Source organism: Sminthopsis crassicaudata, chromosome 2, assembly GCF_048593235.1.
Source record: "Sminthopsis crassicaudata isolate SCR6 chromosome 2, ASM4859323v1, whole genome shotgun sequence".
Taxonomy (NCBI): domain Eukaryota; kingdom Metazoa; phylum Chordata; class Mammalia; order Dasyuromorphia; family Dasyuridae; genus Sminthopsis; species Sminthopsis crassicaudata.
In genome coordinates this window covers 504,081,762-504,101,769 of record NC_133618.1, presented here as the reverse complement: position 1 = coordinate 504,101,769, position 20,008 = coordinate 504,081,762, and the positions used below count along the sequence as shown (strand labels likewise).

The 20,008-nt window shown below is 38.7% G+C and overlaps 1 protein-coding gene across 5 annotated transcripts; it reads right to left on the bottom strand.

Moving 5' to 3' along the window:
- Positions 1-474: 474 nt before the first annotated feature.
- GFI1B (growth factor independent 1B transcriptional repressor) lies at positions 475-18,365 on the bottom strand. Of its 5 annotated transcripts, none has more exons than XM_074293990.1 (8): positions 18,230-18,365; positions 12,222-12,277; positions 8,580-8,699; positions 5,404-5,526; positions 4,173-4,435; positions 2,539-2,676; positions 1,798-2,062; positions 475-1,354 (listed from the first exon to the last, which is right to left on the bottom strand). In XM_074293990.1, exons 3-8 carry the CDS (start codon positions 8,677-8,679, stop codon positions 1,176-1,178), a joined length of 1,068 nt encoding a protein of 355 aa, XP_074150091.1. In that variant the 5' UTR covers positions 8,680-8,699; positions 12,222-12,277; positions 18,230-18,365; the 3' UTR covers positions 475-1,175. The 5 variants fall into 5 exon arrangements, with proteins under 5 accessions (XP_074150091.1, XP_074150093.1, XP_074150094.1 ...); XM_074293992.1 differs by having other exon boundaries at positions 1,798-1,963; XM_074293993.1 differs by lacking the exon at positions 2,539-2,676.
- Between the last annotated feature and the right edge of the window lie 1,643 nt (positions 18,366-20,008).

Genomic DNA, 20,008 nt, shown 5'->3' with positions numbered 1-20,008 from the left:
TATAGTCTGAGAATACATAGTCTACCAACGGTTTCCAACTTAGAATGTTTGGGTTTAGAAGCACACAGAATTTAGAACTGTGAGGGCAGCAGACTCAGGAATGCCATCTCATGCAAATCATAGATTAAGAATGGAAATATCCTTCAGAGCCCCATTGTCTGCTTGGCTCCAGATTTGTATTTATGGCTGAGGAAGGCACCCAAGTATGTTTGGCCTTCCTATGTTTAGTACCCCTAACTGCCAGTTGAAGACCAAGAGTGAGGAGTGAAGTACAGAGTGATGTTTAGATCCCGAAAGAGTGAGATTTTAGGATGCATTTCTAAAATAACAGTTCTTCAGGATTATGGTGGGAGAGGAGATAAGGTGTAGGAAAGTATGGAAGAAATTCAAGGGGCTAAGCCATTAATTCTTAAGAATAAGGGTCCCAGAATATGTCTCATATTAGGTTCTTAGTTAAAGGAAACACAATGACTCTAGAGATCACATAATTTTTTATTTTACAACGTCCAAAAGGATGGAGTATAGAATACAGAAGTCTCTGCTAGAAATACATGGTTCTGTCTCCTAAATAGAAGGGCTAGGATTCTAATGGAGAACTGTGCCAGCTGGGACTGGTCTCTTGTGTTTCTTTCTGAAGTCAAGGAGTCACACCAATTATCTCTTAGGAAAAAAAATAATTTAAATATCAAAACCAAACTATCTCGATAATTCCCATCACAGCAGAGCCTTACACAGAGAGTACACTCAAATGTTAATTAAATCAATGAATGAGTGAATTTGCAACCAGAGAAAAGATGGCGGGGCTTTTCCCTCTGCCTCTTCTAATCTCTAATTCATTTCACCTCTATCTCTCTGAAGTGAATCAGATCCAGTTCAAGTTCTGGTTATGGAAATTGCTCTAGCAAATGATGTCCAACCTATCATTTTTGTGACTCCCTAACCCAATCCCTTCATTTAAATTTAGGAAATTGACATCCAAAGATATTAAATGATGGTCCAAGATTCACTGAGAGTGAATGGTAGAGTCCAAGTGACCTAGCTCCTGTTCTGTGTGTGCTTTTTTCTTCTGAACCGTCCTCAACACTGGAAGAACCCCAAATACGGAGGCATCCAACCTCTCTAAGGTTCATCGGGGAAGGTCCTGGCCAGCTGGGGTTCCAGTGAGGAAGCATCATTCATTTGAGGCTGTGTTGGCTCTCCCGGTGGCGGCGGAGATCTACCTTGCGTTGGAAACCTTTGGAACAGAGCTCACAGCTGAAAGGTTTGAAGCCCGTGTGTTTGCGACTGTGGGTGATCAGGTTGGAGCTCTGGCTGAAAGCCTTCCCACATACCTGACACTTGTGGGGTTTCTCTCCTGCAAGAAAAAGTCGAAGGGGTAGTTTTAATAAAATAGAGCCTAGGCATTGCTGTTTTTAGGTTTTTCTAGATGCCAGAATTCTCCTTGATCTTTAGCCCTCCTACCCCATTCTTAGGACTTGGCTTCTCTTTCAGAATTTGAGGTGGGAGTAAGGGTATTGATGACACAAGTGACCTTGCCCAGCCCTCCCTCAATGAAATCCAGTTCACTTGCATGTCATGGCATCACCTCCCTGGTGTCAGGGTCCTCCTCGAGAACAACAATAACAATAAAACTAAAAAAAAATTGGCAAAGGCCAATTTTAACCAAAGGTTGTACACACTTCCATTCTTGACAAAGTCAGGGCCAGAAACATTCTTGAGAGAAAGATATAGTCTGGGATGAGGTAAATGCAATGGCTAATCTAGGCTCTGGCATTTGTGTGGGCGTATTCAGCTTACCAGTGTGAATGTAGGTGTGCTTCTTCATGTCCGACTTCTGATGGAAGCGCTTGCCACAGTACTGGCAGGGGTAAGGCCGTGTGTCCGAATGGATGAGGAGATGGGTGGACAGGGTGGAAGAGCGCTTGAAAGCTTTGCCACACATCTTACATTCAAAGCTCCTCTCCTGCCGGAGGAAACGGGGCCCCGGTGGGTCATGTGCAGGCGGGAGCTCAGGGTCGTTTATTGTGAACGTTGGAGCAGGACTGGACCCAGCAGGGAGCCCCTGAGGAACAGGAGACTCAGTTGGGATGACTGTGAGAACACTGGGGATGTAGGACATTGGGGGCCCTATTTATGTCTTCATGGGGTAGAAGGGAGAGAGGTATCTCTGGGTTATAAGCAAATGTTGTGTTCACTATATGGATGCCCTCCTTATTTTTACTGATTTTGAGGGGTTTTAGAATCTTCCCTGAGGCCTCGGCGGCTAGGGCCAATATTTTCCTATCTGGAGTTTTGCCACGTGTGGTGTATTCTGCTTTCCGACTGAGAATTGGGGGAAGAACAAGGGAGTTGTATTGTTGGTAGAAAGATAACAAACCGAGACAGAGAGAGAAAGGAAGATGGTTGAGTTGTGGGTACAACTATCTGTCTCTTCTCTTTTCTTACTTCTCCCTTTTCTGAGTTGTTTCTTTTAGGAGAGGCAGAATAGAAAGGGAAAGACTTTCTCCCTGCTCCTTCTACCCATTCCAGACTACCTACCTGGGAGTGTATGTGAGCATGCTGCTCAAGGCTTACTGAGTGGCCAAATGTTTTGCCACAAACTTCACAAGCAAAGGGTCGAGTTCCACTGTGGGCCCTTCGGACATGAACCTCCAGCCCATGAGGGGTAGAAAATACCTGCAGGGAGGTAGGAATGGGGTAAAGAAAAGATAGTGGGTGAGGGCTAAGATGCTTCCTCTGAGTGCTGATACTTCCACCAGGGGGATGCACTGACTACTGGTCTGGTGGATTTCATAAGAGTAAAAAACGGTTAAAACCTTGGGCAGCCAGGATTATTCTATTCTACTTCTCCAAGAAAACTGTGGAAAGAGCCCTGGGCTGAATATAAAGAACCCCAACAAGAATTCAACAGTCTTCAGGCAGCTAGAGGCTTCAGGAAGTAGAGAGTGGAGCCTGGAATTAAGAAGATAGGTACTTCAAAAGTAGCTGTAGATACTTTCTAGTTTACATGATCCTGTGCAAGTCCCTTAATCTGTTTGGCTCATTTTCTTCATCTGTAAAGTAGGGACTATAATAGCCCTACTTCCTAGAGTTGTTGTGAGGATCAAACGAGATAATAATTGTAAAATGCTTAGCACAGTGCCTGTAACATAGCAAGTACTATATAAATGATAGCTATCATTATTGTGAAATAAGCACAATTAGAAAAGTAATATACATAATGGATGGAAATGGAAAAATAATAACGAAACAATAGAAAATAAATACTTTGAAATGAAAATAACCAAAAGATATGAAAACACCCTAACCCACTCTTTTCTTTATAGAGATGTGGGGCTGTGATTAACTCAGCCTTTTTTATATGTTGGTTAATTTTTATCAAATAGCTTCTTTTTCTCTCCTTTATTCTTGCTTTCTGGGAGGGTGCAGGAAGAGGGAAATATAAATGTGATCTATAAATAAATGATATTTGCAAAAATTCCTTCCTTCCTTCCTTCTCTCCCTCCCTCTTTTCTTCCTTTATTTCTTCCTTCTCTTCTTTCTTCCTTACTAGACTCCTGGGTAGGAAACCTGGGTTTGAATCTTTAACACAAACTCTTGGTGTGATGTTGTCAAGCAAGCCTCCTCTGTACTTTTATTTCCTCATCTATGAAATGAAGGAATTAACCACCTAAGGTAAGAATTCTTAACCAGAATTCCTGAACTTTAAAAAATATGTATTTTGATAACTTTCAATATAATTGGTTCCCTTTGTATTCCTTTGTGTTTTAAAACATTATTCTGAGCAGGGATCTGTCCATAGGCTTCACCAGACTTCCAAGAGTTATTAAAAAGGTTAAGAGCTCCTGCCTTGTGAATTAAGTCCCTTCCATCTCTAATATTACTTATTTTAAATTAAGTCCCTCACAGTTTTGATATACTGTGTTCTACATTCTAAGGTTTCCCCCTTCCTCATTCTGATAGTCTAGATTTTATGTTCATAGATCCTCGAAAATTCCATAGCTCCACAGTCTTCCAATTCAAAATCAAGACAAGATAATTCAGGGACATCCTATGATGGAATGGGAAATGATAATAAGGATGAAGATAAGCATGATAAGAGTCAGAAAGACCTGGTAACCTATTCTGAGATGACATCCAAAGTGCATCTCTTGTTTCCTCTGATGACTTACCTTATTGCACTTGACACAGTGATAGGCATCCATGCCAGGGGAGTAATGTAGACTGTAGTCCAAGGGAGGGTCAGAATTAGGGATCAGTGAGTTGCTATACAAGCTTACTGAGTTCTCCAGGAAGGCAGATTGCATGGTGGATGTAATCTGTCCATAGCCATAAGGGGAAGAGAAGGCATCCCAAGAGAAGCTGGGTTTGTAGTAGTGGGGTGAAGCAGGGGATAAGCCATGGTCCTGAGCCTGGTGAGTCAAGATGGAAGTCTCTGGAGGTATGAAGGGAGGAGGGACATGCATCAAAGACTACCACATAGTTTTCTTACTGAATAGGCAGGGTACTGAATCTAAAGAAAAAACAGTAATATCCCACCTACCCTCATCCTAACTAAAGCCTACTTGTGCCAGGTACCCACTGCCCCATCTTGAGTAGTAAGGGACACTGGGATACATCTTGTTCAGCAAGCATTTAATAATAATAAATCCCAAGTGTTTAATAAAAGTAAGCTATGACTAGTTGCTTAATATGAGGCAGTACAGGTAGTTTCTAAACAGTTAGCCTTGGAATCTAAAAAACCTGGGTTCAAGATTTACATCTGACATATATTGACTGGGTGACTCTGGGCAAGTCCAGAGTCCCTACTGGCAGAGGGAAGTGAAATTATAGGTCCAGTCTTTAGCTTATTCTGATCTTAATCTTACTATGTTCCAGGGAATGTGCCAAGTTCTAGGACCACAAAGAAAAGCAATGATGTTCCCTGCTCTCAAGGAACTCACATTTTTGGGGGGAGTCAGCATTTAAATATAAAAAAATGCAAGGTAATATCAAAAGGGAAGGCACCAACAATTGGGGAGACCAGCAAAGGCCTCCTCCAGAAAGCTGGATTTAAAACTGAGTTGAAACAATCGATTTTCTATCATACCTCCTCCTTTGTACTTCAAGCCCATTTAACTCAGGCATATCTCAACCTCTGTCTTGCCTTGGATTGGGCCAGTTCTATCCTCTTAACTCTCTTCCTTGTTGCCCCAGTCTTCAAGAAATCCAAGACTACAACCTTCTAGGTCCCGGATATTCTTTCAAAAAATCACTTTCAGGTTATTCATGCTTTTTGGAAGTAGTACAACTTTGCCTGACACCCATCTCTTCTTCCCACTCCCTCTGGCCTCAGGGTGTTGATATGGTAAATTAACCTTAGTTCTCTCCTTGGGATTGGGAAGCAGACTTGAAAAAAAGTACCTGGAACTGAAGTTCTGATCAGACACTGTTCCATGTTATGATCTTTTTTGGAGTCATTCCATTCTGGACACTGGCTTGGGCTACTAAAGTTTGTGGCGTCCCCTAGGACCTGGTCAGTGGTAACTGCAAGGAAAGAAACACTTGAAAGTTACCATCCCCTGGAGATAATCATATTATGGGGGGAAAGGGGGAGGGGGTTGTTGCTGTTTGTCCTTCATTCTCGAAGAGGACTGTGATATCAGGGAGGTGATGCTGTAACCTGTAAATGAATTGGATTTAAGTGAGGGAGACTGTACAAGGTCACCTACCTCACCTTCCCCTCAAGAGCCATCTGGGTCCAGTGGCCAGATTCAGATCAAGATGACTGGAAAGCTAAGGTCTTCAACAGGTCTCAGTTTGACTGAGACAGTGCTCAATGGGTAATTAAGGATAAGTAGCAAAATAGGCAAAGAATCTCCCCTTTCACTTAAAAGGAAAATCTAAATAAATGAATGAATGGGTGAATTCATATGGGAGGGGAAGACCTTCAGCGTTTTTGGCCAAAGCAGAAATGATTGCTATCGACATTCAACCTAAATGGAGGAAGGTACTCAAGGAAATTCCATTTTAGGAGGAAAAACCCAGGGTAATAGCAATCCATTGTCCTCTGAACAGAAGGAAAGGGAATGGGGAGGGGAGGAAGGGAATGGGACTGAAATTCCAACTCCTCTTCCAGGAAGTCTTCCTAGTCTTGTTAGTTGGGAATATTTACCACCAGCAGCCTCATTCCCCAACCTTATAGAGACATTTTGTTTTGTGACTCCCTAATGCATTTATCATTTTATTTTATGTATTCTTGTATGTTAACCAATATATGTCATACCTCCTCACAGGAGTATAAGCTCCCAGAAAGCAGGGACCATTTCATATTTAAAAGTTGTACCTTCTCCAGGTGCTTAAGACTTGTTTGATAAGCAACAATTGATTCGTTCACAAACACCTACTGTTTATACAGCTTAGTATTAGGTGCTAAGGGACTAATAAAACTGAGATAAGATGAAGTCCCAGTGTTACAGTACTTCACAAGGCAAAGTGTTATAGGAGTTCCTAAGATTCATGTGAAGTTCAAATTCACAAAGATGATGTGCTTTTGACTTGGGTTTTAAAGTCAAAATTCAATATAAATTAAATAAGGAAGGATAGGGGAGAAAAGCATGTGGCCACAGGGAATGATGTCATGAGCCTAGGTGGAGATGTAAGGAGAGCACTAGGTTTATTCAGGTTGGGGAAGGGAACAATCTATTTTGACTGGAGTAGGATCAAGAAATTTAGAGCTAGAACAGAATTTCAAAGTCATCTAGATCAGTGTCAAACTAAAAAAGAAATGGGGACATTAAAGTGTAGATAAGGATCCCAGCCAGAGCTACCTAAAGATTCACAACTTAGCATTATCTATACTCTATTGTATTTTTATTCATTTTGTTAAACATTTTCCAATTACATTTTAACCTGGTATGGAACCATGCAGCCCGGTAGTTTACTTTCACACTTCTGATCTAGACCAACCCCTTCAATTTACAGATAAGGAAACTGAGTCTTGGAAAGATTCAAATGGGCTGCCCCCATCACTCAGATACATTGCAGACTTGGAATTCAAACCCATGTGTTTTACCTCCAAATCTGTACATTTTTTCACGATACCACACTTCTTATGAGTACAAGATAAGGCTTGAAAAGGCAAGTTAGCACGAGATTATGGAGGGTATAAGAGACTGAATTTTACTTTATCAACAACAGGGAGCATTACAATTGATTTCATATATATCCCAGGAAGCAAAGATAGGAGCTTTTCCTTTAGTTCTTTTTTCCTGAGCAAAAGTCCTCTAAAGGCTCTCTGCTTGGAACCAAAGCATCAAAAAGGGGGGGGGGGGTGAAGGAGAAGATATCAGAGACCTCCACAAAAAAATCAACTGAAGCTCTCACTGCTCCCCAAGGAACTTGCATTCTGACTAGGATCATAAAATTTTAAATTATTTTTTCAAACAGCAAAAACCTCTCTTCTTCTCCTTCCCCCTCTAATCTTTCAAAGAGAAAAAACAAAACCCCAATTAGCATATTTATTCAAGTAAAAAAAAATTCCCAAATTAACCAAGTCAAAAAAAAGTTTCTTGAATCTTTTACTTTTTTAACAGGAGGTGGTTCGCAAGTTTCATGGAGTTTTGTTTGTCTTTACAGTATTGTCATTGTATAAATTGTTCTGGTTCTGCTCATTTAATTCTGTTTCAGTTCAAATAAATCTTTCCAGATTTCTCAGAAACCATCCTCATAGTACCATAGTATTCCATCATATCCATCTATCTATAAATTGGTCAGTCTTTTCCTAACTGATAGGCATCCCTTCAATTTAGGATCATATATTTAGATCATATATTCATCTAGTTCAACTCTTTTTATAGCTAGGGAAATAGAGATCTAACGAGATTAAAAATGCATATAGGTAATAAGTAGTAGAGCTATGTATATGAACCCTTGACTCTTTAGCACGTGCTTTCCACCATACCATATCCTTGAAATTCTAGAAATCTGAAGGATTCCATTATTTCACTGTATTAGAAAAGATTCTTAAAGATTGATGAATATAAAGCTTAGGAATCAAGAAAAGAAGGAAAATCTTGATTTGTGAGCCTATTGCTCTTTCTTCCTCCTTTAAACTTCTTTTTGTTATTTTGTCCTTTCTCAAGAGGTCCGTGACAACAGGAAGGTATAATGTAAACTGTAAACTGGATTTAAGTGAGGAAGGGCCTCATTTTCCCCTCCAGAGCCATACTGGATGTGGATGCAGTGGAAGACCTTGGCCTTTTTAAACTAAATTTGACAAGATCTCAGTTTGACTGAGGCCGCACCCATTTAGTGATTAAGGCTAGGTTACAAAGGAAGAAAAGAATCTCCTCTTTTACCAAGTCCAAAAAAAATCTAAATAAATAAATCTGGGAGGGGAAGACCCTCAGGGTTTCTGCCCAAAGCAGAAAGGATTGTTATTTACATTCAATCTGAGTCAATCAGGACCCAAACAATGATCAAATGGGGCTAGGACTGGGATTTGTAGGTAGCCAATCAATGAGAATCAGAGTGATTTTGATTTTAGCAAAGAACCCTAGTGTATACCCAAGAGGGCCCAAAAGAGGAATCTGGCTCACCTGAGGGGGGTGTGTAAGCCCAAAGTAGATCATCATGCAGGGTTCGAGGCTTATGGTAAGTGTGGGCCTTTTTACTTTTGACCAGGAAGGAACGAGGCATGTTTAATCACCTATCTGGAACTGAAATAAAAATAAAAACAGTAACATTTTTGTTTTTAAATGTTTTCTTTTAAAGCACAATTGTCACAATAGTCCTGGTAAATGTCAGGCAAGTTTTGTCATCTTAATTTTACAATAGAGGAAACCATGAGATTAAAGGTTTATGTGACTTGAACAAGCAAAGGTAATAAAGTGGCGGTCATGGCTGGGACCCACATTGTCATTCTAAATCCAGGGCCCCTTCCAAAATTAGCAAAAAGAAAAAGGGATTTTTTTTTTCCTTTTCCACCACCTCCTCTTGGTGGACTTGTATTCATACAATACTTTGCAAACTCTCCTCACAAAAACCTATGAATTAGGGAAAATCATCTTATCTCTCTTTAAAAATGTTAAGAGATGAGACTTCAAACCTTCCCACTATATCACACTGCTCTTCAAAATTGAATAGTTATTGCATGAGACCTCAGAAGTCATACAGTGAAATCAGAGCTAGTATTTTCATCTTATGAGAACCTTAACTTTTTCCAAAAGGGCAAAGGAGTGGGGAAGAGACAAGAGTTTCCCATTTTTCAGAGGGAAAAATAATCATCGAAAATGGGCTTCCAATCTTATCTCTCTCTCAACCCCCTTCCATCCCAGCTCAACCTTCTCTAACTGGGAGCCCTTAGAGGACAAAGCCAGAACAACTAGAGATCAGTTTTCACTCTGGGCCCGGGCTTCCAGCTATTCCCTTTAGAAATTATTCTGGGTCATTCAACTTCCTGCCCCCCTACCCGGTTCCTTTAATCCCAGTCTTTTGCCTGCCCTACCTCTCCTCTCCCCAGCCTCTAGCTTCCTCTAATCTGTCTTGTAGCTTCTCCAGAGCTCTTCAGGACCTTCTTTCACGTCTAGCTGGGGGATCTCCTTTAATATAGGTGGCTAATCCTTATACCTCCTCCCTTTGTGGGCTGGGTTGCTATTGTTTCTTTTCTGCTACTAGGCCACCACCCAATTTCACAACCCATTAACACCTTTTAATTCCCTTAAGCAGAAGATTTGAACAAAACTAATCTTTCGTCTTTGGACACTCCAGAAACTGGGCAAGCTGGGTGTGTAAGCCTGCTACTACAAAAACCCAGGTATAAATGATTTCATTCTATCAATTGAGCACTCACTTATTAAATGCCTACTGTACGCAAAGAAAGTACCTGGAAAACACCATGTAAATTGTACAGTAGGCTTCCTCTGGGATTAAAGACAAACTATGCATGCAATATCCATTTTCATCCCAGATATTCCCCTGCAGCTGGAACCCAAGTGACTACATTCCTGATTCTTGAGTCAAGATTGACCTGAGTTCCAATGCAATCTGTGTGGTCCTGGGCAAGTCATTTAATCCAGTTTGAGTTAGAGATGAAAACCACAAATGGGGTCACAAAGAGTGGATATGACTGAAATATCCGAATAACAACAAAGTGAGATAATATTTGTAAAGACCTGGCATAATAGTATTAATTAAGCTGAGTCCCTCATTTTCCCATATTCCTTTTCCCCCAAGTAACAGTTAATCTCTTCTTCTCTAAAAAGACTCCCCATCTACTCTACTTTTCTCTTCTAGGTACCTATTTTAATGTACATGTTGTCTTCTCCATGAAAATATAAGTTCCTTAAGGACAGAGATGATTTTTGGTTTTTTTGGTTTTTCTTTGTATCCTGTCTTGCTGCTTAATAAATGTTTTTGATTGGTTTTTTATCATTGAATAGCTCAACAACGGGATACATACACATAGTTTTAAAGTTTACTTTCTATGGATCTTCCCACAAATCTAGATACAATTCTTAATTGATGACTTACTTTCTTTCTACCCCATTTTAAAGATGAGAAAATTGAGAATCAAAGGGTTGAATGATTTGCCTAGAATCACATGATTAACAATAAGGTTCTAAGTCAGTCAGCAACCATTTATTAAGTGCCTTCTCTGGGTCAGGCAACTTGCCCAACTTGATATTACAAAGAAAATTCTTTGTAATAAAGATAACTTCTACCATCTAAGGGACACCCAGTCTGGTCTTCCCTCGTAACAAGTCTAGTATTTTATCCCTTGCTTGGAACATTATCTTTCAATACTTGGTAATACACTAGTTTGTTTAATGTACAGTATACATAGCTTCTGCTTCTCCAACAAAGCTGTAAAATCCTTAGAAGCAGAAAAAAATATCTACTTTTCTTGTTGAGGTGATATGTATGTAGCAACTCTTTATTTTAAAAACTCTGATGGCTCCCTATCCCTTCCCATATTAAATATAAAATCTCTGGTGTTTAAGGCCTTTCTTTTTCTAAACTGAGGCAATTGGGATTAAGTGATTTGCCCAGGGTCACACAGCTAGGAAGTGTTAAGTATCTGAGACCAAATTTGAACTCAGGTACACCTGACTACATGGCTGGTATTCTATCCACTGTACCACTTAGCTGTTCCATTTAAGACCTTTCATAACCTAGCCCTTTTTTACCCTTCCAGTCTTCTCCATTCAACACATTTTGCTATTCAGGGGCACTGGCCCACTTGCAGGTTTTTGAACAAAACACTCCATTTCCCAACTCCACCAATTTCCACTGACAATTCCCTATGCTTGTCCTGACACTCTTCATCTATGTCTTGCTTTTCCTGGTTTCCTTCAACTCTCATCTAAAATCCCTCTCTATCCTCTATCCCCTACCTCCTCCAAGTATATATCCTTTATAGATTTTGTTTGTACATAACTGTTTGCTGTCTCTCCCATTAGATGGTGAACTCCTTGAGAACAGGTACTGTCTATTGCTTTTTCTTGTATCCCTTATGCTTAGCCCAGTGCCTGGCATAAAATAATTACTTAATAACTGCAGGTTGACATTATGAAATAACAGATGTCTAATAAGTGCTTATTGCATTAAATTCTTCTGACAACACCATTTCAAATATTTCTGAAAATTTTCTATAGCTCACTGAGCTTTGAGTCTGATATCTGTAAAGCGCGGGAAAAAGGATTGCAGCACCCTCATAAAGTAAGCTCTGAACAACACTTTTAGGGATGGGATGGGTGTTATCCACTGATAAAATATCTGGCCCAAAGAAGGAGTGCAGGTGCTAGGGAGATTACCAGGAGCATACAATATCAAGCTTTGGTCTTTGGGACAGTTGTAGGAGGTGGGAAGAGAGAGCTCCCTGAATCAGGAAGGGAAAACTAGGCAACACAGAAGACAACTGTTCCCAGAATTTGCCTGTTTTCTCAGTGCCATATTCCTTACATCCCAAACCCAGTAGCATTATTTCCTTAAGCAAGAACCCGGGAAAGAAAGATGGGAAAATATTTTTTATCTTCTTTAACCAAAAGTCTTTGCACAAATTTCCAATTTTAGTAAGGACAAAAGATGGCCCTTCCTGAGTCCCTGTAACCTACAAAGCATCATTTTCCCATGATAGCGAAAGACCTCCTATATCTTTCATGATGTCTGGGTCAGGCAGTAGAAAGAACACTTGTCTAAACATCAGAAGACCTGATTGAAGTCTCAATTGTGCCACTTACTGGCTGTATGACTTTAGGCAAGTTGCATCAACTCCCTGGGTCCCCAATTTCTTTTTCTGTAAAATAAGAGGAATTGATTAAATGCTTTTAAAGAAATCCTTCTGGCTCTTAGAATCCAAATTCTAAAGGGAAGGACAGACTATGAGAAGGCTTTGGGTATTATCCCATATGGGCCCCTGTCAAGCAAACAGAACAGGCTGGCACTGTAATCACCCATACTTTCCTTGCAATAAATTCCTTATCTCCTAGGGACACAGTTTTCCTCTCCTTGTTCCCCCCCAACACACACACACACACTCACCCCACAACCCCTCCCCTCTTCCTTCCCTCTTCCTCCAACTCTGTCTTTCACTAAGTTAGTTTGGTCTAGCCAAACATGAGAGACTAATTCCCTGATTAATAAGAGTAGTCAGGGTCTGATGGGCTCAAGGTGGGAAATGTGTGGGGTGTGGAGGACGGATTTGCATGAAAATTTGCATTTGCTCCTGCACTCTTGGGTGGCATACCTGAAGCTGCTACCACTGTAGGTGAAGCAGTTTTGGATCTCCCTCTCCCTGACTTCAGTGAAAGTTATTCTTATTGTTCTAAATACTTTCAATCTGAACCATTAAAGCTTTGCCAATCAGGTATTGGAAAATAATTACTCTTGTTTTTTAGAGCGTCATGAAAAAGTCAGAGTAACCCAGGCTGAGAAGCCTCTGACTGCAAAGTTGTATAGATGCTTCTCCAAGGATATGTAGGCAATGAAAGAACAATATCTAAAAAGAGATTGATTCCAAAGAAAACCAGTGTTTCATTGTGAAGCTGGCTAATTTATTTCCTTTTGGTAGAGATGTGTCTCTGGTTCAGATATGAATTGCTAAAAATGGGCAATGATATGTGTGGGGAGGAAGGGATGTATGTATGGTGTGTGTGTGTGTTTGTGTGTGTGTGTGTGTGTGTGTGTGTGTGTGTGTAAAATGGGAAGGGCTTTCCTAAGTGGGAGAACTAGAATTGATTCAGGAGGATTGAGGAAAGGGATAAGACAATTTACTATACTTCTATTTCATCCATGAAAGCACCAGAGAATGCCCATAATTTTTACCTTTGGGGTGCATATTACATATGGGGTTCAACATAACTACCCCTTCCAAAGCCACAGAGAAATACCACTTAGGACAGGAAATAATGACGAACCTCACTGAAACCAGAGGACAAGGCATACTGGTGATTTTTCATGTTTTGGATCACATAGGACACCTTCCACTGGCATATTGGTGTTTACTTGTAGTAAACCTTCAATGTTCAAATCAAATTCTCCTGAGATCATCTGCTGTCTTTTATATATGGGGGTGAGGGGGAGAGAGAGAGAGAGAGAGAGAGAGAGAGAGAGAGAGAGAGAGAGAGAGAGAGAGAGAGAGAGAGAGAGAGAGAGAGAGAGAGAGAAAGAGAGAGAGAAAGAGAGAGAGAAAGAGAGAGAGAGAGAGAGAGAGAGAGAAAGAGAGAGAGAGAGAGAGAAAGAGAGAGAGAGAGAGAGAGAGACACAGAGAGAGAGAGAGAGAGAGAGAGAGGGAGACAGAGAGAGAGAGAGACAGAGAGAGAGAGAGACAGAGACAGAGAGAGAGACAGAGAGAGAGACAGAGAGACACAGAGAGAGAGAGAGAGAGAGAGAGAGAGAGAGAGAGAGAGAGAGAGAGAGAGAGAGAGATTAGGTTGTAGATGGCCTATTCTCCTTTATTGAATTTCAGAGCTAAAAGTAACTTTAGATCTCATCTACTTCTATAAATGAATACTACTACTACTAATTCTATAAATGAATAAACTGAGGTCCAGAAAGATGGATCATAACATAGTTAGAAATGGAACCAGGTCTTCTAATAGCTAATCCAGACAGAAAGGCCACATACATGCAAAATTTTCATGGCAGTATTTTTTTATGGTAGAGAAAAAAATTCTGAAAATAAATTGAGAGCCCATTGATCAGAGAATGGCTGGAAAAATTATGATATATGAATAAAATGAAATATTTGTGTATTAAAAATGACAAGTGTGATGAATCCAGAAAAACAAGGGAATATTTATAGGAATTGATGCAGAGAAAAGTAAGTAGATCTAGGAGAACCACATATGCTCACAACAATGTGGTCCCTTGTATCATCAATCACATAGATGAAAGCAGCAGTACAAGACAGCAAAGCATGGATTAATGGTAATGATCAATCTCAAATTCTGAGAACAAGTGAAAAATCCACTTCAGTTTCTCTCTGGTAAAGAGGTGAGAGAATATGATTGCTGGAGTCAGGAAATGCAACAATTGTGTGTTATAATAGTTTAGCTGTTTTTATGTAATATCAGAGAAGGTTTAGTGGAGAAGGGAGAAAGTATATTGGGAAATGTTGATGAAGTCAAAACAAAAAAGAAACAAAAATTTCCTGCTCTTTTCTTCCTCATGTAATTGTCTTTATAAGAATTGCAAAGCTAGAATTAATAATACTTGGGACCCCAAGTGAGACTAAGCCATAAGTACAAATGAAATGAGAAATGCTTTAAAGGAACTTCCCTTTGCCCTATAACCTTCCCCTCCACCTCACTCACCACGCAAGAAAACAGGAACTAATCATCCATAATGCAGTTAATTAACAACTATATAGCCAGTAAAACAGTTCTGATTCACATGGATCTATCCTGGCAAAGAACTGAAGGCACAGATTGTGAAAGAAGGCATCTATTTCTTCATAAAGCAAGTGTCTTGATCTTATCAGGTGTGGGGAAAGTCAACCACTGTTAACTTCTCTTCAGAAAACCTCTATTCCTCAGAAATCAGCCCCTTTTCTTAACTTAAACTATGTAGCATTGTGTTTCGATACAGAGTTTCAACTGGTTTTGGATGCATTATGGTACCATTTTTTGATGTGAACAAAGGTAAACAAAAGCAATGTGACTTGTTATACAAAAGTATGTTCAATTTAGGCAACAGAACTGAGATGGGTGACATATCATACGTAATCAGTGTAAGTACTCTCTAATGCAATAGACTTGAGGAGGAGGCAGAGAAAGTAGTAGAAAGGACAGTTGATTAGAGTTCAGAAGGGTGGGATTCAAATACTAGTTGTCAGTTGTGTGACCTTAGGTTAAGCCATTTAACCCCTCTCAGCCTCAGTTTCTTTATTTGTAAAATGAAGAGATTTGATTAGAGAATCTCTAAGATCCATTCTAACTCTATGATCCTATGAATTTGAGGGGTGTCAGTTCCCTATGGGCCTCAATTTCCTTCTTTATAAAATGAAAAGATTGGGCTAGCTGATCACTTGATGTCTTTTCCAACTTGGAAAACCTATGAGTCCATGTCCTCATGTAACAGACCCACCTGACAAAGAAACTTGTATTTTGGGGTTCCCTTTTAGGGAGTATTGGGTAATTCTCACAGTATTTTCCCAGGGTCAGTAACCAGTAACATGGAACTATTTTTACTTCCTTTGTGTTCAAAAACTATGGAAGCCCTCAAGTCATAAGCTTCATGAAAAGAATTTATGATATACCTTTAGCTGCAGAAGTTAGAATAGTATGTTACTTTTAGAAAGTATGTTGGTCTATAGAAAGTAATTGTGCTTATTCCCTTTTTGTTTTTGTTTAGATTTGGAAGAGGTAGTTATATTTTTTGTTGATAAACTCCAAAAATGAATGCATATTTAAAGCATGCATAATGAAAAATACAGCCTTTACATATCTAAGTAGTTCCTATAGTTTAAAAAAATTATTACTGTAGTAAAAGAAGGAAGGAAGAAGGAAAAAAAGAAAGGAAGGAAGGAAGGAAGGAAAGAAAGAAAGAAGAAAAGAAAGAAGAAAGAAAGAAAGAAAGAAAGAAAGAAAGAAAGAAAGAAAGAAAGAAAGAAAGAAAGAAAGAAAGAAAGAAAGAAAGAAAGAAAGAAAGAAAGAAAGAAAGAAAGAAAGAAAGAAAGAAAGAAAGAAAGAAAGAAAGAAAGAAAGAAAGAAAGAGAAAGGAAGGTAGAAAGAAGGAAAAAAGGAGAAAGGAAGGAAGATACCATTTCCCTCTAGGCCTGGAGTTCTTAAATTAGGATTCATAGATTCCTCTCCTTCCCTCCTACCAAGAAATTCAAGAGACCTATAGACAGATTCCTGTGGAGTTTGTGAATCTGAATGGTAAAAATATTTTGAAAACTGTATTTCAATATCATTGGTTTCTTTTGTAATTATTCTAAAAGTGGTCCATAAACTTCACCAGGTTACCAAAAAGGTTCTGTGACACACAAAAAAGTTGAGAATCCCTGATCTAGGCTAAACTGAAGCAAATTTTTCTTTCGGTCCAGTTAAAAGTTAACATGAAGTGGTTTATATACTATGCCTCACAAAGCAAACTTCCCACAAGTTAGATTGGAGAATACTTTCCCAGGAAAAGTTAGGGAAGGTTGGTCCCCAGAATTTTATGATACCCTTATCATAAAAGGATTTGTCTTCAACTTGCATCTTTAGGAAATACAGCACATTTTTTAAAGAAGTAATTTTTAAAATTCATTTATCAAATTTTAAACTGTCTACAAAACCTCAGAAGTTATTTAAGTTTCATTGGAAGGATCAGCACTGAAATATTTTGTAGCCTCCTTGATATACCTGCTCTTCTTTCATAGGTGAGAGAGATGGTGGTCAGTTCCAATCCAGTGAATTATTTTTACTTATAATAATATTATTATCAGCCTAGAAGTAGACCTAATATGATCTCTACTCTTTATTTCCAAAGACTGCATACTTCTCTGTGTTTTTTCCGAAAGGAAAGTCGAAAAATTGTGAAAATCACAGGGAAAGCAGACGTGGTCACAGCACCTCCATATCTATGCAACATTTTAAGAAAGTATTTCCTTTGTTCATCAGAGAGTCAGGAAATCAGGTGTTGGATCTTAGCAATCTTTACAAGTTTTGCAAGTTCCTGTGTAAGACTTTTAAAAGTGTATCTGTTAGTACATGGAAGAACACAAAGGTGTGTGAATTTACACATTGTAGGTATGCTGTGAACATTTGTGGGATTAGCACAGAATCATAGGATGTTAAAACTGGTATAGACCTTAGAAATCATTTACTTCAGTTCTCTCATGTCATAGCTCAAGGAATAGCCATAGAAAGGTGCTGTGTTTTGTCCAAAGACAACAGCAAAGCTGAGACTAAAATCTTGATTTTCTGACTTCCAGTTTAGTACATTTTAGTAGATAAATGTAAGCATTTATTAAGCACCTGTTGTTCTATACCCAGCAAGAGGCTAGGTGCTGAGGGTACAATTACAAAAAAATGAAACAATAATTTTTTTAAGTCTAATGGAGAATTTATGCATCTGTCTGTAAAGGTAAGTACATTCATATAACATATTTGAATATGAATAATATCCATAAAGAGAATTTGTAGCTTGGATATACATGAATCATAATATTATATATCAAGAGATAGAATGGACTTCAGAGGTCACCCAGGTATAGAATCAGATCAGAGGTAGAAGGCATTTTAGGGATCATTGAATTCACATTCATTTTACAGATGAAGAAACTGAGGGCCAGAGAGGTTAAGTGGCCCATGGGCAGAGGGATTTGAAAATAAGTTTCTGACCCCAGAGTTAGTTATCTTTCTATTATATCAAATGACATAGACTTAGAATTTTAGAGCTAAAGGGGAGCTAAGAGGTTAGTAAAATAGCTTTATTTTAAGGATAGGGAAATTCAGCCCCAGAGAGGTTAAGTGATTTGTACTAACTAGATCACACAGCAAATTAGAATCAGCATCAGCACTGTAAAATCTGCTCTAATTCCCAGTCTTTTCCATTATACCACAGCATAAAAATATGTAGCATTTCAGACCTAGCTAATATCTTTCTAAACACTTTCTTTTCCATAACCTTCTAAACCCATACTGTTTTCCCTGAGTTCTTTGTAAAGACTACAACATGAGCCACACAATGATTACTACTAAAAAAAATATCTAAGACATGCAAATCAAAAATCTATGAAATCAACTTTTAAACCATTCACCTGTTTGGGAGGTAGAGGTTCAAACTCTTTGAGTTATGACTTCAGTTCTTGCCAGAAGGATTTTTACAGCATTCTCTTTGGGTAAGGTCTTCCTCTCTGTCAACTTTGTTACTCTCTGCTCAAACAGATACTTCTCCTTTTTTTTTTTTTTCTACTGTTCCCCTCCCTGATTTTTCAATCTGATTATTTGTGTCAAAATCTGGCGGTGAAGAAACAGCCAATGGAGAGAGAGAGCTCTGGCTGTATTTGCTTATCAAAACTTTCCAGGAGTTAAGGAACGGAATTCTCAGTCCTAATCCTGAGCCCCTTTTAGCAGCAGCACCCTGTTTGCTTGAGTTCCTGTATGATATTTATAAAAAAAGTTCTGAGGAGTGACAAACTGAATGCAACTTTAGAAGGAACAACTAGTTTGCATCAAACCTGTTTTATATAGAGAATTAACATGATGCTTCTTTTTCTTATTGGGAAATTAGTTCCTTTCCTTTTAAATCACACAAATATAATCCTGCTGCCATTAAATGTGTGAAATGCTAGAGTTTTACTCAAAAAGCTCTAGAAAATGGAAGTCATGATATTTAGATTCTAGCCTTAGTTCCCCTGCAAACATGGACAAATGCTAAAATGTACAAATTAATTCCCTCTCTGACCATCATTTCTCGCACAAGAAGGGAGAAAAAAGTTTAGATCTGCTCAGAGGTTCTTAATGTTTTTTGTTTCATGAACCCCTTTGACAGTCTGGTGAAGCCTATGAATACCTCAGAATAATGTTCCTAAAAACATAAAATATCTAATATTTTAAATGAAGCAATTAATGCAAAATAGTTATAAAAATATAAAAAAAAACCCAAATTCAGATATTAAATCCTGATGTAAATGCTTTCTAAGCTCTAACATTCTGCTTTAAAGACCCATAAGCTGGAAAAATCTATGTTCCAAGAGATTTTCCATCTTTGACATTTTTGGTTCTAAGGTTCCTTTCATTTTTGACATTCTGTTGTCTAAGTTTCTTTTTTGCTCTAACATTTTATGTTCTAAACTCTTTCCCAGCTATGACAGTTTATATTTTAACATCCCATGAGTCAATAATTCTTAATTAGTTTTGATTATTGTTGCTGTTTGTCCTTTGTTTTCAAAAAGGACCAATGACATCATGGAGTGATGTCTTGATTGGATTTAAGTGAGGCAGAGTTGCACAGTCAACAGACTCACTCTCTTCCAGACTACCAAAGAAACATTACTCTGAAAGATACCACTTTTAAAAAGAAACCTTACATAAAAGAATTTCTAAACTCAAATGCACAGAAGGAACAAGATTTTTGATGAATGTTAGTTCTTAAAAGCAGACCCTCTTTTTTGTTTTGGTATAGGGTGATCCTCTGCCTTACCTTACCGGACTAAATACATAACTGCTTCATCAGAGTTTTGATATTGTAATTGTACTACATCTCACTATTTCCTAGGAACTGCTTGTGATGCCACCTAGTGGTGAAAAAAGGAATGAAAGAAATATATCTTTTCTCAACCAGGAACTGCATGAACTGCAGATTTACAGTCTTAATTGATGAGACCAAGGAGTTTCTATTAATCCCTAGAAAGTCTTCTTCTTTTTTTTTTTTTTTTTTTTTTTCTACAAACAACAAGCAATTAAAGAGGAGAAGTTCTTGCAAAAAGTTTAGCTTTCGCACATTTAAAATCTCGCACTTTGGCATATATTTTCCTTTTCCTCATTCTTAGTCCCCCTCCTTTTTCTCTTTCTCCCTTCCCCCCTCCCAATACCTA